Source organism: Boleophthalmus pectinirostris, unplaced genomic scaffold, assembly GCF_026225935.1.
Source record: "Boleophthalmus pectinirostris isolate CB_2022bp ecotype Guang Dong unplaced genomic scaffold, ASM2622593v1 HiC_scaffold_19, whole genome shotgun sequence".
Lineage (NCBI taxonomy): Eukaryota > Metazoa > Chordata > Actinopteri > Gobiiformes > Gobiidae > Boleophthalmus > Boleophthalmus pectinirostris.
In genome coordinates, this window is record NW_026571140.1 from 30,385,823 (window position 1) to 30,406,649 (window position 20,827).

The window sequence follows — 20,827 nt, forward strand, 5'->3', positions numbered from 1 at the left end:
CTAGTGCATGTCAATGGCCATATGTCTTACCCACTCCACAAAACACCCGAAGCAAAACTATTACTACTCCAGACTGTTGATGTGAATGTCTGTGTTGATAGAATAATTTCAGCAGTAAAACCAACCTTGCCTTTGAAGGATTTATGTCAGAGCAGCAGCAGAGAGTTGTACTTCCTGATAGAAAGCTTGGCAGCCGCGGACTGATATACGAGAAAATAGTCCCTCAACATGTGACAATTCATGCGATGCAAGGTTAGTTTTATTTCAGACATTATTCTATCAATAGTCATTTACATTTACATTTACATCAATAGTCTGGCGTAATAACAGATTTGTTTCAGGTGTTTTGTGGAGCAGGTAAGACTGTTTTTAGTGCAGGCTAACTATGGCCATTGACGTGCACTAGCCTATCACCAGTGACCTCCGCAAATACAAGGACTGGATGGAATATTTTTAAAAAAAGAAATGAAGCCCCTATGACCAAAATTTCAGACAGTCCCTTTAATTTGACTTAATCTTTATTTTATTTGACTTTTTTTTTTCCAAATTTGTATCACTTAGAGAGAAATTTTACAAAATTTACACACACAAACACACACAGACAAACATACACCAACGCTCTCCACCCAAATATGAAAAAATCTGGGTTTTACACTCTGACCAGAAAGAGCTGACATGTTTGGAATTACAACAGATGAGATGATTTGTGTGTTTAAACAAGTCTCTCACACATAAAATTACAGTCACTAGCTAGTTAGCATTAGCCAACAGTTTTTCAGTTAGTCACAAATGAAACACCTAAACAGGATACAGGGCTCCCACTCTTTTTCACTGACAAAATTTCAAAACTTTTCCATTAACTTTTTCATTACCTAAAGTGAATTTTCCATGACTTTACAGCACCCTACATGTGTAGAATTGATCAGATTTTTAGGGCTATATATGAAATGTTAACCCTTTGCATTCACCTTATGGTCTGATATTATAGTTTTTAAAATTCAAAATACTGTCAGTGCATTTATTGTCATCTCTTTTAAAAAAAAAAGGTGCAGAAATAATCATAATAGTCTAATAATAACTTAACAGAACACTGTAGTTGCGTGAAAGAGATACTAAAATTCCATGACTTTTCAAGGCCTGGAAAATGACTTTTCTAGGATTTCCATGACCGTGAGAACCCTGAGCATCAGGAATGCTCATATTGATCACAGTCTCATGAAAATGCGTTGTTTAAATCCATTTCATATTTTTCGACTATCTTAAAATTTTTTGTCTGTGTTTGCTAATGTGTGCATTGTGTCACCATGGTAACTTCTGAATATTCCATTAGTAGGAGACATGTAGGACACCCCCAGCGTGATGCCACTGCAAAGTATCCATTTCATCCAAAATCCATTTCGTATTTTTTGACTATCTTAAAACTTTTTTTGTCTGTGTTTGCTAATGTGTGCATTGTGTCACCATGGTAACTTCTGAATATTCCATCAGTAGGAGACATGTAGGACACCCCCAGCGCAATGCCACTGCACAGTATCAATAGAATAAAACACTTCTAGACGAAGGATGAGAGGAGACACTTTTCCCACTGGACTGATACAAGAATGAAACAACAAAAAGGTTTTTGACATAATTTGTAATGAATAATTTTGAAATAACACCCACTTTTTACCTAACAATTTCATATTATTTGCTATCATTGTATCTCTGTACATACGTCAGCACTTAACCCAATTTTGAAGAGTTTGTGGCTGTACAGTAGATATTTAAAGAACCCATATTATACAATTTTTTAATATATTATAATGTTGTTTCCTCATCAAACATACACCTGGAGTTGTGTTTTGTTTCATTCACACGTTTCACACACAAATCCTGCATATTTAGGCTGAGTTCTTCTGTTCCACCTTGTGATGTTATTTGGATAATTTCAAAATATCTCCAGTTTCAGGTATGTTTTGAAGAGATAACAACATTATAACAAGGCTTAAAGCTCATAACAGTCAATTTCGTAGGACCAAAACTGATTTAAACTTCTAGATTTCAGCCAGCCAGTGATCAATATGAGCATTCATGGCCTTGTTGAGGGGCTTGTTTAAGAGCACCTATCATTTTACCTGTTCTAGTTCCAGCTGAGTCAAAACAAAAGCGCAGATTTAAGTCTAACAAACCTCAGACGGAGCAGTGCCTACAGTTAGCATCACACCCCCAGGGACTGACATCAGCTGCAATATCAATAGTATAGTTTTGTCCTATCACAGGGTATTACAGGGCTCCTAGTGGAGGCAGAGAGTGGAGGGTCCCAGGGTGCTCCAGGGACATTCCTGTGAGCTCTGAATCAGAACAGAGAGCACGGCTGTAAAATAAACACTTAAGAGGCGGATATGAGAATAAGACTTACACTTATTCCGAAACTAACTGAATATGGCAAATAGTAAACCACAAAGATTAAAGATTATTACACTATGTTATGTTTACTTATCAAAAACAGACCTGGAGTTGTGTTTTGTTTCATTCACGCATGTTTAACACACAAACCCTGCATATTTACATTGAGTTCTTCTCTCAAACAGAAAACACTTTGTTCCACCTTGTGCTGATGCAGTAATACAGGAAGTGCTCCACTGTGTTTTTAAACTCCATACGGCTTCACTAGAATCATTTGGGTGATTCTCTACAGAGTAATAACAAAGATCTGTGAATGAAGCAGGTATGTTTTCAGGTATGTTTTTTTCGTGAGGTAACATTTTAACATGGCTAAAAGCTAAAAAGATTTTGCGTAATATAGAACCTTTGAAGTGATTTAGATTTTGTACTACTACCACCAATAGTATAACATAATGGGTTTTTGAGTTCAGACGTCCAAATAATACAAATCGTCCATACAAGAGCTTCACAGAAACTTGAGTACCAAACAGCCCGTGTCATCATTGGTACCACAGTTTGAGACATTAATCATTCATAATCATTTTGGCCATTTTAAGCATAGTCCTCCTCATCATTTTCAGTAAGCTACAGTATTTTCCTTGTTAAAGGTGCAGAAGCATGGAGAAAAACAGGTGACACAACCAAGCCAAGTTAAAAATCATATCTGTAAAGAGGCAAGTTTATTAGAGTAAGAAAGTTATTTTTCCAGAAAGCCCATTTTTAACAATAAAAACACCTGAACACCGAGTAAAGCTATAACATCTCCATAAAAAAGTTACACAGTGCACCTTTAAGTTTGATCCCTGTTGAGAAATATAGTAAATTTTCACTTAAATTTATAACCTAAAGCCAGAATTACAAATGCATCAAGCCATTATATATTTTACTGTATATTTGGCTAGTATTTGAAAAGCCCAACCAATGACAAGTTTATATGAAGCCAGGTAAAATGTTGTCTATTTATGTCTATTTAAACCTCATATTCTGAAATGTAGGATTCTTGTGTTAGTTTAGCAGTTCATTTTTCGGTCTTCTCACAAATGTTGCTCATGTGAACTGAATCTTGGGTTAAAAATATTGCAAATGTCTTCAGAATCTAAATTGGACAAAATGATTGTAATTAGGTTGGCTATTTTAGAAAGTTGTTCTATTGAGATGAATACATTTACATAACACAAGCGATCACATGCTGTCTGTATGATATGTGCCTTATGAGACTAGGACCTGGAGGCGCACATAAACAAAGTGGTACTATTTTAAAAACAATAGAAGAGTTTGAGTGAAGCTGTAAAACTCAGACAGGAGCTCATTGTCAGCTGTGTAAAGAATACTGGCAGTAATGTGCACTTATAAATAAAGGATTTCACTGTAACACTTTGCAAACTCTCAATTAGTTTTAGAGAAATACTATAAGAAATGCGAGACGTACTTACTTGCGATTAAAGTGTGATATACTGCTGAAGTAATTACCGATGATAAACGATAATACTGAAGCACATTTATGCCACTGGCACAATAACCCAAGAGCTAAATGTACAGTATTGTTCCAGATTTCATTTACTTTATGATACGTCGATATAGTAATTGTTGTAACAGGCCAAAGAAGTAGGAATGAGACGATATCAAAATTTGGCATAATTATCATGGCCAAAATAACTGTGATTAATGATAATATCACAATAAATATAAAAGTTGCAGGCAGTTTATAAATGTGATTTATTAATAATTACAATTTCAGTAGTACAGTACAGTATTGTTCTTTGTTCTAAGTGGAAACATCAATGATCTAGAAAAAAAACATCATGGATAACCACGTTTTTTCTGCACATTCTGATGATAAAAAAGGATATCTTTGTTGGCAATTATCATGATTAAATAAAATGCCCTACAAACCATTATTGTCTACCATTTTTATCACAATATATGATATTATTTATTGTCTCATCTCTACTAAGAAGTACCACCTCAAATTGTATAAAAGCTCAAAAGAAATAATGCAATAACAGCGATCATTTTCAGTTTTTATCAATTGCATACGGGTGGGGCAAGGCAAAAAATTTTTGAATAGTAAATATTGTGCCGTTTAATTCTCAATTCTTGCCTCACCACTTTGGATTTACTTTATTTTTGTCGATGTAGCATTGCTTTTAACCCCTTTTTGTTCAATCCAAATGTCAACACATGGAGAAAAATCTCACAATATGGCTCCAAATTCATTCCTAAAACGGCAACCATAGTGAGCTTCATTTGACTGAAGCTGAATACTGGTGACATCACACTGCCTTAGTCGACTTCTTCATACAGTCTATGCTCTAAATAGGATGAAGGACAGGGGCTTAAATGGCTATACAGGACAACCAAAAAATATTATAAGAGTTTGGGTGGTATAAGGAAAAGAAAATTCACATTATATTGCATTAAATCAATATAGATTTTTTGAAAGTACCAAAGACCATATATTTCAATGCCTAGGTGGAGGTCTTTGCTCCTCATTCATTCAAGTAACACACTTAGGGCCAATCTCATACATACTACAGTAATTGGATATTAACCTACTTTTTACATACATTAAATAGAGTACCATTTATATCTAAATCCCCATTAGACCTGAGAGTATTACACTATGAAGAGTGAACACCTGCTGCACATCTACACCACACCTGGATCACACTCTCCTCTAATCCATTTATTAGGGGCCATTAATCTGACCACAGCCCACTACTTAAACAGGACTTTGGATGGACAATCTAACTGTCATCTAAAAGCCAAAACATGGCACACCGAACCGAACCCACACTTCAACACACACTGAACGCAACTCTTAAAAATGCTTTAACACAACTCTTGCTACAAATTTGTGTTTCATCTGCAGATTACTTATAAAATAAGAGATACAGCGTGAGGCTGTGAGAGGAGAGGAAAGGCACTGGATTGAGGAGGTTATAGTAAGTTTAGCGAGAGACAAGAAAGAAGAAGCGGGAGAGGAGCTGGTGTTTTGCCCGTCTCTCCTGCAGCTCTCATGCTTCTACTCAAAGTTTACAGCACTCCTTTTGTTGCTCACTGAGCAAAGGCATTTCTGTACTCTCTGCACAAGTGCAAAATGTATGTGTTTTCAAATGCGGCGCCATGTCCTGATTCAGCTAACCCAAATCGTGACGCAGGGTTGAGCACCGTCGTGCGCAGGCACGTGCACGGTGTGTGTTGGCTTATAGAAAATAATGGAGGCACCAATTTTGTACTGGTATTTTTGAGCAGTAAAACCACTGGTAATTCAATAAATGTAAAGTAGAGCTGTTTAATGTCACACTGTGGAACATTCCATGCAAAAGGAATGTTAGATATCCATAGAAACAAGTGGGTGACAGACCCCCAACCAAAAAGTTACATAGTGCACATTTAATAAACTATTTCTATTAAATTGTTTTTCATGTTTTGAAAGGCAGTAACCCACTGAGCTGTCTCTAAGAAGTTGGTGGAGTTCAAGCAGTTTGGGCGGTTTGAGCAGTAGAAAAGTCAGTCTCGTCATTGACGTCAGTAGTTGTCACAGGGCCAGAGCTGGTGCCATGCTCAGAGCCATAAAGGACCATTGTAGAAGTCTAACATGACGCACTGATAATCTGCCCTGCCATCACTACATCACATCCACAGCTGTTTGGACAAAGACAACACAGCGTTAACCACAGAGAACAGCCCACAGCAGGGGAAGGCTTTTGCTAACAGAAGTACAGTGGCTAAAAGGCTGAGCAATTTGGCAAAAAATATTGAAATTATTTGTCATATTTGGGTTGTCGAAAGTATCAAAAAATCAGATACTATGACAACTGTTGAAACTAGATACTCATTTCAGCAAGTAATACTGAAGAAGTCACATTCACAGGACAGAAATGAACCTTTGCTGAATAGCTTTAGAATGATCTTGAGCTGTATCAGAACAAATATAAGACCACATGGACCAGTATGGGACCTACCTGGATGACTGAGGGATGACACAGACATCAGAGCACATCATAATATAAAAGAAAGTACTATGAATTCAAATTGAAAATTTCATTCTATTCTCCAAGATCATTTGTCCTTGTGTTAATGTTTTTTTTTATTATCTTCGTGGTATTGGAATATGTATCGAATCTATTCCTTAGTATCGAAATAGTTTGAAATTTTAGCATTGCGTTTGTGTTTAAAATTGCAATGGTGTTTATAAAATTCTCTTTACAGTTTGTATTAGTCTAATGTTTGTGAGTTGCCCTGAAATGTGAACAGCTAAACTACAACAATCACACAATTTTCAGCACATGTTTCAGATCTAAACTGCAGTATAAACCAGAGGTGGGACCAAGGAGTTGTTTTGCAAGTCTCAAGTAAGTCTCAAGTCTTTGACCTCAAGTGTGAGTCAAGTCCGAAGACAAAAACAGGCAAGTCCAAGACAAGTCTCGAGTCACTGGCCAAAAAGTCCAAGTCAAGGTCAAGTTGTCTGCTTTGAGCTTCAAGTCATTTGAAGTCTTTAAACCAAAGTATCAAATATAGCTTAGATTTTTGCAATTTATATGACTTTCAAACTAAACTGTACTTAAAGTCATAGTATATTTATATGAGTATTTATATAAGAGATGTAGAAATGCAAATTTTTCCATTTTAAATGTCTTGACAAGATCTTAGAGTAAATCATTATAGTCATAATAGAAAGAGGTCAGATTTAAAAGTGCTTCTCAAGTCTTCTCAAGTCACAGGCTTCAAGTCCAAGTCTTAGTCCATTTTAACAAGTCAGGTCTCAAGTCCTAAAAATAGTGACTCAAGTCTGACTCGAGTCCAAGTTACGACTTGCAAGTCCCCACTTCTGGTATTATCCCTAATAGTGTTGTGCAATGAATCCAACGTATAACTGTGATTTCAACTATTTCTCTATTAAAGTTGCACTGTGTAACTTTCCTGGAGGAGGGGTTATTGTTTTGTCTAAAAGATTCCAGAGTACGGCATTAAATGTCTCCATCTTGCATTCATTCAATAAAAAATGTTTTAACTGCTCAAAAACACCTTGAGATACATACTGTACATTTTTACTGTAAGTGTGGTCACCTCTCCGTAGATCTGGCCTGTAACTTAGCTTGGTGGAATCACATGCTTGTTTTTATGGAAATAGACAAGCCTAATAATACCATACTGCGGCACATTCCAGGCAAAGCAATAACATCTCCATGACAAGCAGTGAGCAGGTCATCGAACAGAAAAGTTACACAGTGGCCCTTAAAAAAAAAAAAAAGCATAAAATACATAAATAAAATGAATTAAATGAATTGGACAGAGTCATGGATGTCATATTTGTCATTTTGAGTCAATTGCAGTAGTGTCTCTAAACCTCAAGCACTGTCCTATACTGTATCTTAAAATCTACAATGAATTTATTTTATTTATTTATAATGTTTTTGGTGATTAAGACACAGCAGACCTTGGCAGCACCATGTCATTCGCATCTGAGGACGTAAGTGTGACTGATAGCTGGCTGCCTGCTACCACAAGATAAAAATATTTTAACCTTATTTTAAAGCATGAAACTAGTTATAGTATTACACATGTGTAGATTATCCATATGTACAATTTAAGAAAAATTTAAAAGCTTGAGCAATCTTTACTCAAAAGTTCATACGCTGAAATGTGTACAGTCAGTTTTGTAGTTCTGCTATAACTATGAAGAAAAACTACATATATCACAATGATTCGAAACTGGAATAAATGATGTAGTGTCAAGGTAAACCTGAAGATGTGGTTGTCACAAGTACTGAAAATCAGATACTAATCAATACTAAAACTAATATTGAATCTAGATACTCATTTGAGCAGGTATAAAAATGAAACTTTCCTTTAGAATGAGCTGTATCAGAACTAGTATAAGTATAAGAGCTCATAGACTAGTGTACACCCATGGACCACTATGAAACACACCTGGAAGACTGAGGGATTACACAGATATAAGGCCACATGGTAATATAAAAGAAAGTACTATGATTTAAAATTGAAAATCACATTTGATTGTCTAAAGAAAGAGTGTTTTTATCATCATCGTGGTATGTTAACATCAACACATTACTCCGGTTTTATCTTCCCTTCACTGACTGCCTGTGTGCTTTAGAATTGATTTTATGATTTTAAAGCTCATTTAGGTCTTGCACCAAGTTACATTTCAGAACTTTTAACCCCGTACGAGCCCTCCCACTGCCCGCACTGGTCCCTGTGGCTGTTCCAAAGTCCAGGTTCTGGACGAAGGGTGATCGAGCCTTTTCAGTCCGGGCGCCTCGGCTTTGGAATGACCGGTCTGAGGAGATAAGGCTCATCTTTTAAATCACTTCTTAGAACAAATTTTTACCGACTGGCCTTCCTTTAGCAGGTTTTAGCTTGACTTATTTGTATTCAAGTGTATTAATTTATTTATTTAAATTGTTTGCCTTGTTTGATCCTATTTTTGATAATTGTGTTAAATGATCTGCTTCTTTGTCTGTGTTTTCTGTATGCTATTTTATGCTTTCGAACTGTTACTGTCTGTTTTTGTGCTTTATAAATAAAGATTACTACTATAATCAGTTTCGAGCACTGAGTCTATCCCTTAGTATCAAAATAGAGTTTGAAATTTTAAACTAAGTGGAACATTATTTGAAACAGTCTTTGTAATCACTCATTCATATTAACTGCACTGTCCCACCATAGCGTGAGATTAGGTTAGGAGGAGAGGTGCTACTTGATTTCCTTGAGAGTTTGGGTTCAGACAGGAACAGTGAAGGCCAGATAAACAGCCGTGTTTAGTGGAGGGGGACAGAGGGGAGGGAGAGGTGTCCGTGTGTGTGTGTGCGTGTGCGGGGAGGGGATGTCTGTCTCTTCAGTTGTACTCAAACATACAGAAATCTATCATGGGACCTTGTACTGGGCCTTATCTACACTGTGTGCTCCAGATGGACACATACCCTTGACAAAAACGTACCCCTCCTTCTTGTCTAAAGGGACGATTCTCACATCACAGAGAGGGTAAAGTTATAATGAGTTAAATTTCAAATGGTCAAGTAACATGAAAATGCCATTACAAAACTGCTGACTAATAAATATGTCCCATTAAATGGTCATATATTACACAAAATTAGTTCTTGTGAGCTTTAAAACACGGTTATAATGTTATCATCTCCTCAAAAACATACCTGGAGTTGTGTTTTGTTTCAGTCACACAAGTTTGAGTAACCCTTTATTATTCAAAATGTTCTGTTTCACCTTGTGATGTCATGAAGCGTTAGTTTTAAAGTTTATTTAACACTATTTTGAGTTCAGAAGAGATTGGCAATGACAGCTCTGTAATTATCCAAATGATTGTAGTGAAGGTGTTTACAAACACAGCAGAGCATTTCCTGTATTTCCACATGACATCACAAGGTGGGAAAAAAGTGTTTTCGGTTTGAGAGAAGAACTCAGTCTAAACATGCAGGGTTTGTGTGAATGAAACAAAAAACTCCAGATATGTTTTTTTGATGAGGAAACAACATAGTAGCACAGAACAGAAAATAACATGGGCCCTTTAATCAGTTCTATTCAGATCTCAGTATATATTAGTCACACACACACATATATATATATATATATATATATATATATATATAATATATATATATATATATATATATATATATATATATATAATATATATATAATATATATATATATATATATATATATATATATATATATATATATATATATATATATATATATATATATATATATATATATATATATATATATATGATCACAAATGGAATAAAAACTGCAATTTGAGTTGTTGTACATGTAGTTTAGACCTTCTATGAAACACATGAGACTTGAGATATTGTTTAACAGTTCATATTTCAGTCTCACTCAAATATTAATGCTCCTGGAGTTGTTTACATTATGCACTCTGAATCCCAATCCCACATTTAAACATATAACATATATATGAGAATTACAATCACATTTTTTTTTCAAAATTGTGCAACTTTAATTTTAATCATAATCATAATCACACAGAAAAGACAGTTGTTATGTCCCCTAAAATCTGACCTCCTCTCCAAACCACATGGCGCCTTTACTGCTACGGGATTGGCTGACATAATATTGATTAAAAGCCCCCAAATGATCAATGAAATCTGAAAAATCTCACACAAATATATTTCAGTTCTATTAGACAAATTTTACAGCCCTATAATAAATGAGACATATATGGTCCATACTGCTATTACTACAGTTGTTACTTTTTTAAAATACACATCAACTTCAGCACTATTACAGGATACGCTAACTTCTTATAAAGTCAACTTCCTTTTGTTGCATACATACATACAAATTTAGGCTACAATGAAAAACATATTTACATTACATTAAAGAGCTCTAAAAAGTATCTGATATAAATGTTATTATTTCCATGTAAGCCTATAGAAAAGGTCCTATATTATTTAAAATTTACTCTTGTGAGCTTTAAAATATGTTATAATGTTGTTACCTCAAAAACATACCTCAAGTTGAGTTTTGTTTCATTTACACGTTTGAGTAAACCTGGTTTATTAGTCTGTCAACATCTCTGATACATCTCCAATACATATCTCGATGCATTTTTGATTCGATATGATATATTTCAAATCAATTCAAAATAGTTCAATAAAAGATAAAGGCTAAATCATGGCTGTGATACTAAAAGTTTTTGGTAAACCACTTCTTGTGCAACGTTCATATGAAACACAAACATTTTACTCTTCAAAACAGTGAAAATGTCAAATGTGTCACATAAACTTGTTTCCTTCATCTGAACAAGCAACAAAATTGTAGCTGTAACAAAATAATTTAGTAAAAGATACCAAAAAATCCTCTTAGTGATATATCGATACAGCTGCAGCCGTTATCGATACTGTTTCATCACATTAAACGATATGATATTTTTGCATACCCCTAGTTATGAAGCAGTATTTTTTTTTTTCAAGTTAACAGCTACCTTTTACTTTTTTGTTCAAAAGAGACTGAAAATTCCTGGGCTGAAATTATCCAAATGATTCTAGCGAAGGTGTAAAAACATAGTGGAGCATTTCCTGTGTTACCACATGATATTACAAAGGAAAAGTGTTTTCTGTTTGAGAGAAAAACTAAATTTGTGTGTTAAACATGTGCGAATGCAAAGCACAACTCCAGACAAGTTTGTGATGAGGAAACAACCTTATAACACAGATCAGAAAATAGCGCCCTTTAAAGAATATACTTAGCTTAGATCATATTGTACTTTCTACCACTGTTTCCCACGTCTTCAACACTAGCGATGTGATTTGGTTTTCTTTAATAATAATAATAATAAGCTGAGGTTGTATTGCCAGCTGTGTAAATGAAAATGATTTATTATGCTTTGGGGAATGACGCTTAAATTCACAACAACTCAAGAACGCCGTGGAAACGAAAACAAACCATATATTAACTCCAACTACTTCAGACGCAGAGAGGAGTTTCAGTATTACAGGCATGGGGTCTACGGCAGTTACATTAGGACAAAAATGTACAAAAGACAAAATGAGTGTTGTCACGATACTAAAATTTCAAACTCGATATTGATAGTAAGGAATAGACTGAATGCACAATACCGATTCTGATACCTTACTTATTAGGGCTGGGTATCATTAAGAAGTTGCCGATACAATAAATACCTCAATACATAGGCTTCGATACAATATTTATCTCGATACATAGGCCTCGATACGATACATATCTCAATACATAGGCCACGATACGTTACATATCTTGATACAATACACTTTCAATTTGATATGATATATTTCAAATTGATACGATTCAATAAAAAATGAAGGCTAAATGATGGCAAACAACAAAACTGTAGCACTGAAATACAAAATAATTTTGTAAAATATGTCAAAAAATATTCTTGGCGATATAGCGATACAGCAGCCAACGATATCAAAACTGTATCATCACATTAAACGATACGATATAGTGACATTTTTATATTTTTGCACACCCTTATTACTTATTCTGATACAGCTCAAGATTATTCTAACGTTATTCAGGAAATGTTCATTTTGACTTTTTTAGTGTCCTTTCCTGCTCAAATTAGTATCCAGTTTCGATACTAGTTTTAGTTAATATTTGTATCTGATTTTCAATACTTTCAATTAGAAAACTGTTATGAATTTATGTAGTCTGAGTCTAAAATAATCATTGATCTGTCTGAGGCTCGGTTTTTCAAATTAGACATTAATCTGATCTTTAATTTAACACAATTTGACCAGAAAAAAATTGACTTAATCGAAACTACAACCTGTGAGCTGATTTGTACTGTTAAATAAATCACAATTTGCATTAGCAACAGTTTGTCAATCTGATCTTTTTGGTGAAAATTAAACTCCCAAACATGACCATGAACGCTTGTATTGATCATAAGCTCCTGAAAGTGTGTTGTTTGAATTTATTTTGTAGCTTTTATTGAGTTCTTAAAACATATTTGGCAGTGTTTACTAATGCGTGTATTGTGTCACCATGGTAACCAGCTGTAAATACCCTAGTTAGGAAGATTACGCTAAACATTTCTATTAATTTAACTTTTTTATCAGCTTACTCTTTAATTACATGTCTGAGTAATACTAAGAAACACTATGAAATTGTATTGACTAACTAAATCCTGAATATATGTGTTCTAAAGACTGTACTGCTTTGAGTATTTTGTATTTGTGGAGCACTGAAAGCTTCATATTAAAAGTGCTGGTTTGACCTCCCCCCTGTACCACCTCACTCCTGTTACATAACACAGGTCTACAGTATTCACACCCGCGTGAGATGGTATTTTACACTGAACCAAAGACGCCACCACAGCTCACATGAACCATTTTCATCTGAGAGATATAATTTGTAAATATTTATGATTAAGTCTAAGTCGATCATGTAGTAATTCAATATGAGCGTGTAGACTGAGGTGTTGACATTTCGATACCAAATTCAGCCTGACGAGTGGGTCTGTCACACAAACACCAGTGAAAATATAGTGTGCTTTAAACGCAGCGGTGTAAACAGTACTCCATTTCTGTACTTAAGTAAAAGTACAGATACTGAAGCTAAAGATTACTCAAGTAAAAGTATCACATGAAGAAACTTGAACTATTAAAGTATCTGTTTAAAAATGTATTTTAAGACAAAAAATTAAAAGGAATTACAGCAATTACAGCATGAAATGTAGTACTTTTGAAAAATGATTTAGCCAATTTTAAGTGATTCAAGTGATTTCAAATTTTTGTAGCTGTTTTTCTGTATTTGTGTGTTTGGTTTGCTCAAAGTTGGGACGGAAACTCAAATTAAAATGTGTTTAAACTAAGTCTCTCCCATTTCAGCAGGTCTCGAACTATAAAGAAAAGTACTTTCTACTTTTCAGGCCAGATCTAAAATGTAATGGAGTAGAAAGTACAGATACCCGCTCTCAAATGTAATGAAGTAAAAGTATCCGCTGTAAAATTTAATTAAGTAAAACACAGACACCGAAAAATTTAACTTAAGTACTTTTACTTTTGACTTAGTTACCTTACACCACTGTTTAAATGTATAAAAATAAGCTTTTATGAGTATGGAAAGCCAAAATCAGGCCTAGGCCAGGACTAAAGTTGGACTAAAATCAGGACTGAATTAGCACAACTAAAAAGAGTATAGTGATACACCATGTTAGACACTATAGTGGAAAATCAGCACTTAACTAGTCCAAATCTGGGTCTAAACCAGATCGAAGGCCGTGTTTACACTTGCACAATCACATCAAACCTGGGACTAAACTGGGACTAATCCTGGAACATGACTAGGACTAAACAGGACAAAAGCCAGTCTACATGAAGACTCAAGCCAAGCCCAAATCAGGCCTTAAGAGGACAAAACAAAGTCTACATTAGGAGGCAAACCAGGTCAAAACCAGGCCAAAACATGCATAAACCAGGACTAAACCAGGACCAAACTAAAACTAAACCAGGCCCAAACCAGGACCTAACAAGGACTAAACCAGGACCTAACAAGGAATAAAACAGGACCAGACAGGGACTAAAACCGGACCTAACAAGAACCAAACAAGGACTAAATTAGGACTAAATCTGGACTAAACCAGGACTAAACCAGGACCAAACAAGAACTAAACCAGGACTAAACCAGGATCATGCCAAAACTAAACCAGGCCCAAACCAGGCCCAAACCATGCCTAAACCAGGACCTAACAAGGACTAAACCAGGACCAAACAAGGACCAGACAAGGACTAAACCAGGACTAAATCAGGATCAAACAAGGACCAAACCTGGACCAAACCTCGACTTGTATGAATGTAAAACCAGGCTTATATCAAGACTAAGTCATAACTTACATTATATTAGGACTAAAACCAGGAGTAACCAGGACTAAAGTACAATTAAACTAGAGCAATGTAGATACGTTTAAACCAAGAATAAACTACAGCCAAACCTGGTCTAAACCTGGACTTAACCAGGTCTAAACCAGGTCTAACTCTGGTCTTAACCAAACAAGGACTAAACTGGGACCATAGGGCTTAATTAGGTCTTGGTCACAAATGTTATTTTTTTATTGGAGGATGTACAGTCAAAGGTCTTGTGATGTTACTATCTGCTTCACCCTCAGGCTAATTTTACATAACTGTTCCCCAACTAGAATAACCGTGAAAATCAAACTCTTAGGGCTGTAGGACTTTAGACCCGTGCTGTGATCAAGAATGATTGTGTGGGGTATATGACCCGCACCATCGACTGTATAAAGAATGTAAATGTATATACACACCTGCAGGACCGTGTATGCATGTATGTCTATGGCAGAATGTTCAGCAGTTACCATTAGGGGTGTGCAAAATTATTGAAATATCGACATATTGTATCATTTAGTGTGATGATACAGTATCGCAGGAATGTGTCGATATATCGAGAGTATTTTTTTTGGTGTAGTTTACTTAATTATTTTTTAGAGCAAACTTGTTTATGCGACACATTTTGTTGCACGGTTTTGATTTAGAGGAAGGGATTACATTTATTGGCACATTTACACGTTTTGAATTTTAGCCATGATTTTTTTAATTTTTATTGAACCATAGTGAATCGATTTGAAATATAATTGAATCGAACCGAAAGTGCACTGTATCAAGATATGTATGGCCTATGTATCGAGGTATGCATCGTATCGGCAACTTCTTAATGATACCCAGCTCTGGCTACCATGGTGACACAATGCACACATTAGCAAACACTGCCAAAAAAAAGTCTTAAAAGTAAAAATTGACATTTCTGGGGTCTCTGTGATCCTGTTTAGGTGTTTGATTTTCTACAACAAAAAAACAGTGAGAGTGACTAGCTGAAAAACAGTTGGCTAATGCTTTCTAGCTTGTAACTGTAATGCTATTTGGGAAAGATTTGTTTAACAGCACAAATCAGCTCACCTGTTGCACTTCTAACTAAATCAGGACTTTCTGGTCAGATCAGTCTTAAAATAAAGTTTAGATTAAGGCTAATTTGAGTAACAGAGCTTCAGACAGAGCAGTGCCTACAGTTAGCGTCACACCCACAGGAAATGTTGATGATATCAGCTGCAAAGTATCAATACATTTAAATGATTTTGTCTGGTCCAAAAGTGGCTATGTGTACGTGCACACATGAAAAACGTGATCATTATCTGATTGTACAGCGTTATCAGATTAGTCAAATGTCATGTAAACAGTTAGGCCTACATCTGATGTGAGTAACCACATTTGTAGTCGTTCACACCTGCACAGCTTTTGCCACGGAGAGCTATGCAAAAAGAATAAACTAATGTAAATGTTAAAGATTCAAAGAGTTATTTTTAGATTTATTGACCTTTGTCTTCCAAATATTTCAGTCTGAGTCAATACAGTAGTGAAATGTAGAAAGTGTTACAGAGAATTAAAGTTAAAATGATGTATGAAATGTTTTGCAAGTAAAATTGATCAATTAAATAGTTAACAAAAGTAGAGAAATAACTGGAAGTGTCCTATCACATTATCGCTATTGGACACGTATATTATTATCACATAAGTTAGTATTACAGTGGCGTTAGTGGAAGTAAAATAAAAAAATCAAACTATTGAAAATCAGAGAATAATCAATAGGGATGTAACAATAAATGTACAAAATATCGTAATATCGTATCGTCAAAAGTCTCAAAATAATATCGGAGGCTATCACAATATATCGAATTGTAAGTCTCTTTGCTTACATGAATAGTCGTGGTGATTTTAATGTATTTCTTTGTGATTTTAATGTCTTTCTTATTCTGTAAAGTGTTTTGAATTGCTTTGTTTTGCCTTGCCATGGTGCAGCAGTAGCTAAAAATCAGAGGGAACTACATAGACCATGATCCTTTGCTGTTGTCAAACTACATGAAGACTTTAATAACTATTATAAGCACTTTATTTAATAATTCTTCATATTATAACAGAAAAGATTTTAGAAAAAAGCTTTCCCAAGGCTTTTTAACAGAAAAAGCAGCTTCTTCACAATTTTGTAATAAAATAAATATCGAACTGTAAGATGCATATGCATATCGTCAAATATTTACAAATCTTACCTATAATCAATATTGATATCCAAACTAGTAGATACTCTGAGCAGGTATTGATACTTTACAAGAAGTCACATTTAAAAAAGAAACTTTCATAGAAAGATCTTGAGCTGGATCAGAACAAGTCCAAGACCACTATGGAACCTACCTGGATGACTGAGGGATTACACAGATATAAAACCACATGGTAATATAAAAGAAAATATTATTTATGGTTGAAAATCACATTCTTCTGTCTAAAGAAGTTATCATCGTGTTATTGGAAACGTCATTGAATATCCAGTCTATTCCTTAGTATCGAAATCAAGTTTGAAATATTAGTATTGTATCCAAAATAAGTAAGAAAAGAGGTGCACTTTAAGTTAACACAATTTCCACCCCTTTAAAAGTCATGCACGGTTTTTCACAATGTCTCAAAATATCAATCCTAATTCATATTACTACTGCGCCTCCTCCCTACACAGCCCCGCCTGTAGCCACTGTCCCGTTCAAAACCACTTCCTCTGTGATGTGTGGCTATAAATTACTGCCCAGATCCACAAGATATGCGTAAACTGTAACAACACGGACATTAGGTAAAGAAAAAAAAAAAAAAAAGCTTCAGAGTATTTTTTTTTATGTTTTGGTAACAGCCGTGACCTTTTGACCTTTCTTTAAAGCTGGGTTTTCTAAAAGGAAGTTAGCTGTTTATAGTGCAAAATGCTAAGTGACAGTACAAGTGTGTTTTTTTTCCTTTGTGAAAGTTGGGACCGTTGCTTTGTTGTTTTGTTTTGCTAAACTTTAAGAACTTGAAGTAAGGCTCCGTTAAGCAAAAAGTTTACGGGAAATGTTGAAAAGCTTATTTAATTGTATGTCACTGCACTGCACTGTAGAAAGAAACTAGTATTTCAGAACTAGATACTATTTTGAGTAAGTATCAAAACTGAACAAAATAATAATAATAATAATAATAATAATAAATCACATAACTGGATAAAATCTGACCTTCGCTAAACAGTTCCATCTTGATTTTGATCAGAATTAGTGTCAAAACCACATGGCATAATAAAGACAAACTTCAAGTCGTTTTGAGTTGCAATATTGTCTAAAAAGCAGAGCTTCAAAATCAAAATCAGTATCAAGTATCGAGTCTATTCTTTAGTATCGAAAGCAACAATTTTAGTGTCATTTTTATTTTGAAAAGATGGACACTAAAATGGTAGCTAATTAGAACTACTGCTTATGTAATAAAAGAAAGAATACTATGGAGTAATTTTTATATATTTACGTTAATCTTTTATTTGTTTTGCAAGTGAAAATACCACTTTTTGTATATGGCTTTTCTATCTTTAAGTTTGATTTTGACAGCTAACTAAATTTTTGTTTAGGCAATGCTACAGCTACCGAAACAAGTGAATTTTGTGCCAACTAAAACTACATTTTCGGCGCTCTGAAACCAGCGATATGTAAATTACACAAGTGTATACTCTGCTCTGCTCTGCTTGACTCACTTCCAGTAAATGACCCTTTCACTACTACTTTATGCCTAATTGCCAAATCTGAGCCTACTCCACTGAAAATTTCACTGCAACGTCTAAGAAGAAAGTAAATTTGGTTTACTCCTAAGCTTCATTTATAGAGAATACACAACTTATTTTATTTCAAAGCACAAAAACTACGCTGTAAAACGGGCTTATTATGATTACTACGAGAACTATACCTATTTAAAGACGCACTACGTAACTTTTCTAACCTGCTTGTCATGGAGATGTTATTGCTTTACCTGTAATTCTCCACAGAGAAACATTGCACTTATTTATCTCCATGGAAACAAGCAGACAACACCATTAGGCCAAGTTACAGGTCAGGTCTGTGGAGAGGCCTGGTATTGAATAAACGCAAGACAGAAAAGTGTGACGGTATAAGGAGGAGTTAACCATTCTAGGTAACAAGATCCTCACCAAAAAAGTCACACAGTGCAACTTTAAGTGAGTATTTACAGGATTTATAAGACGACCACTGTACAAATGCATGGACTAGAGTTACAAAAGAATACAAAACCAATACTCTATGTTTAATTTTGTCGATTTGAAGTAAAAGTTTAAGTAGACTATGACTGAAAAGATACAGACCTTTAAAGAGGACCACTGTACAAATGTATGAAACATGGGCTAAAGTTAAGAAAGAGAATACATAACCAATAATCTATGTTTAATTTAGTTTAAAATAAAAGTTTAAGTAAACTATGAGTGATACAGGCCTTTAAACAGGACCAATGTACAAATGTATGAAACATGGACTGCACTTAGGTCAGAGAAGTCATAACTTACAAGTGTTAAAGAGAGAGACTGCTAGTTTAATTCTGTCGTTTTGAAGTAAAGGTTTAAGTAGCCTGTGATTGAAGCGATACAGGCCTTTAAATAGGACCACTGTACAAATGTGCCACTTGTTGCGCGTGCGTGTGGACCTCACCTTGCCGCTGGGGGGTTTGAGGGGCAGTAGTCCAGAGGCAGGATTTCCTTGATGCTGAGTGGTGTTAGTCTGCTGGGGCGAGTGGGAATCCTCGGACTCTTTTCCACTGTGGTAGACCACCCTATCAGAGATATGAATACTTGAAGCACAGCCCATGCTTCAACCCACTTCAGAAGATTTTGTTTTTTCTTTTTTTTTCCAAGTTTATTTCTTTTGAGGCTCCTCTGTGTCCTCTTATGTCTTTTAAGGTCCACTTTAGTTCCTAAGCCTTCATTTTGATCAGTTATAAATACACAACACAAATAAGATGGGTATCATCTAGGCCACACCAAAGCCAGTTGATGAAGTGCTCCAACAGAAGGCATGTATAATATATTTTTGCCCCCACCCCCTTGAACCAGGAAGCCGGTTTCCTCCCTTTGGGAATCTTTAATCAAAGCAGTTATCCTTCACAAACTCGGGTCTTTCAGTTGGGACCGGGTATTCCTCTCTGCGCGTACCACATGACCGTTTTTCACTCAACTTCACTGTTATCAAGTCGTAGGCCTGGGCGCACCATGGACCCCCCTCCCTCCAGCCTGCGCCAGCTCTCAGGCAATACTTTCATCCATTTTTACTGTCCACTGTTACATTTGTCCTTCGCCACCCCGGAGCCATCAAAAAACATGTCTTCTCTCAGCGTCTCGTCAATCTGGTTAGCCACTTACGCGCAGAACACGGACCATAAAGCTGTTCTCACGACACTTTGCGGTCCATCATCAACAGGCTGAAATATCCTCGGCGTACTGTCACACAGCAGCGGCCCCAGCGCGACACAAAGCCGGCCAAACTCTCCATGAATCGGGCCACAATCAGCGGAGGAGCACTCGGGGAGGTCCCGGTGTATGGCTCGCTGTCTCCATTCAGGCTTTCCTTCCTTCGCTGCCCGGTGGTGATCGTGGATGGTCCGACACATATAAAACAGCACAACCCCGAGTGCAATTGGCTACTGCGTTACCAGGTTCATTCTGTAGCGAAAAATCAAACCGAGAGGCTGTCAGGCAGGAATATGTGAAGGTACCACCTCTGGAGAATGCAAAGGCTCAGAGGAAAATGTTCTCAAAAAACAGGAACGCGCTATCCACAAGTTTCGCGTGTGAACCGGTTGAAATTGATGAAGCCTTTTAGCGAGCGAAGACGAGGCAGATTGTAGCTACATAATGCTGATTTGAGGTTTGTCTTTCCCTGCCTTCTCAGGACTGCTTGACAGCGGCACATCCAATAAAAGCACCCGTAAGAACTGACCTACAGCCTTTACTGACGTTAATGCAAATGAGCGCGCGCGGGCCAATGCGCATCGAGCTCGCG

At 35.8% G+C, this 20,827-nt stretch overlaps 1 protein-coding gene across 1 annotated transcript in view; it reads right to left on the minus strand.

Moving 5' to 3' along the window:
* The window catches only part of pde8a (phosphodiesterase 8A), a 90,280-nt gene extending 69,539 nt beyond the window's left edge, over positions 1 to 20,741 (minus strand). The window contains 1 exon segment of the mRNA XM_020938773.2: positions 19,481 to 20,741. Within this exon segment, the coding sequence (XP_020794432.1) occupies positions 19,481 to 19,636 (156 nt within the window). The 5' untranslated portion in view covers positions 19,637 to 20,741.
* Between the last annotated feature and the right edge of the window lie 86 nt (positions 20,742 to 20,827).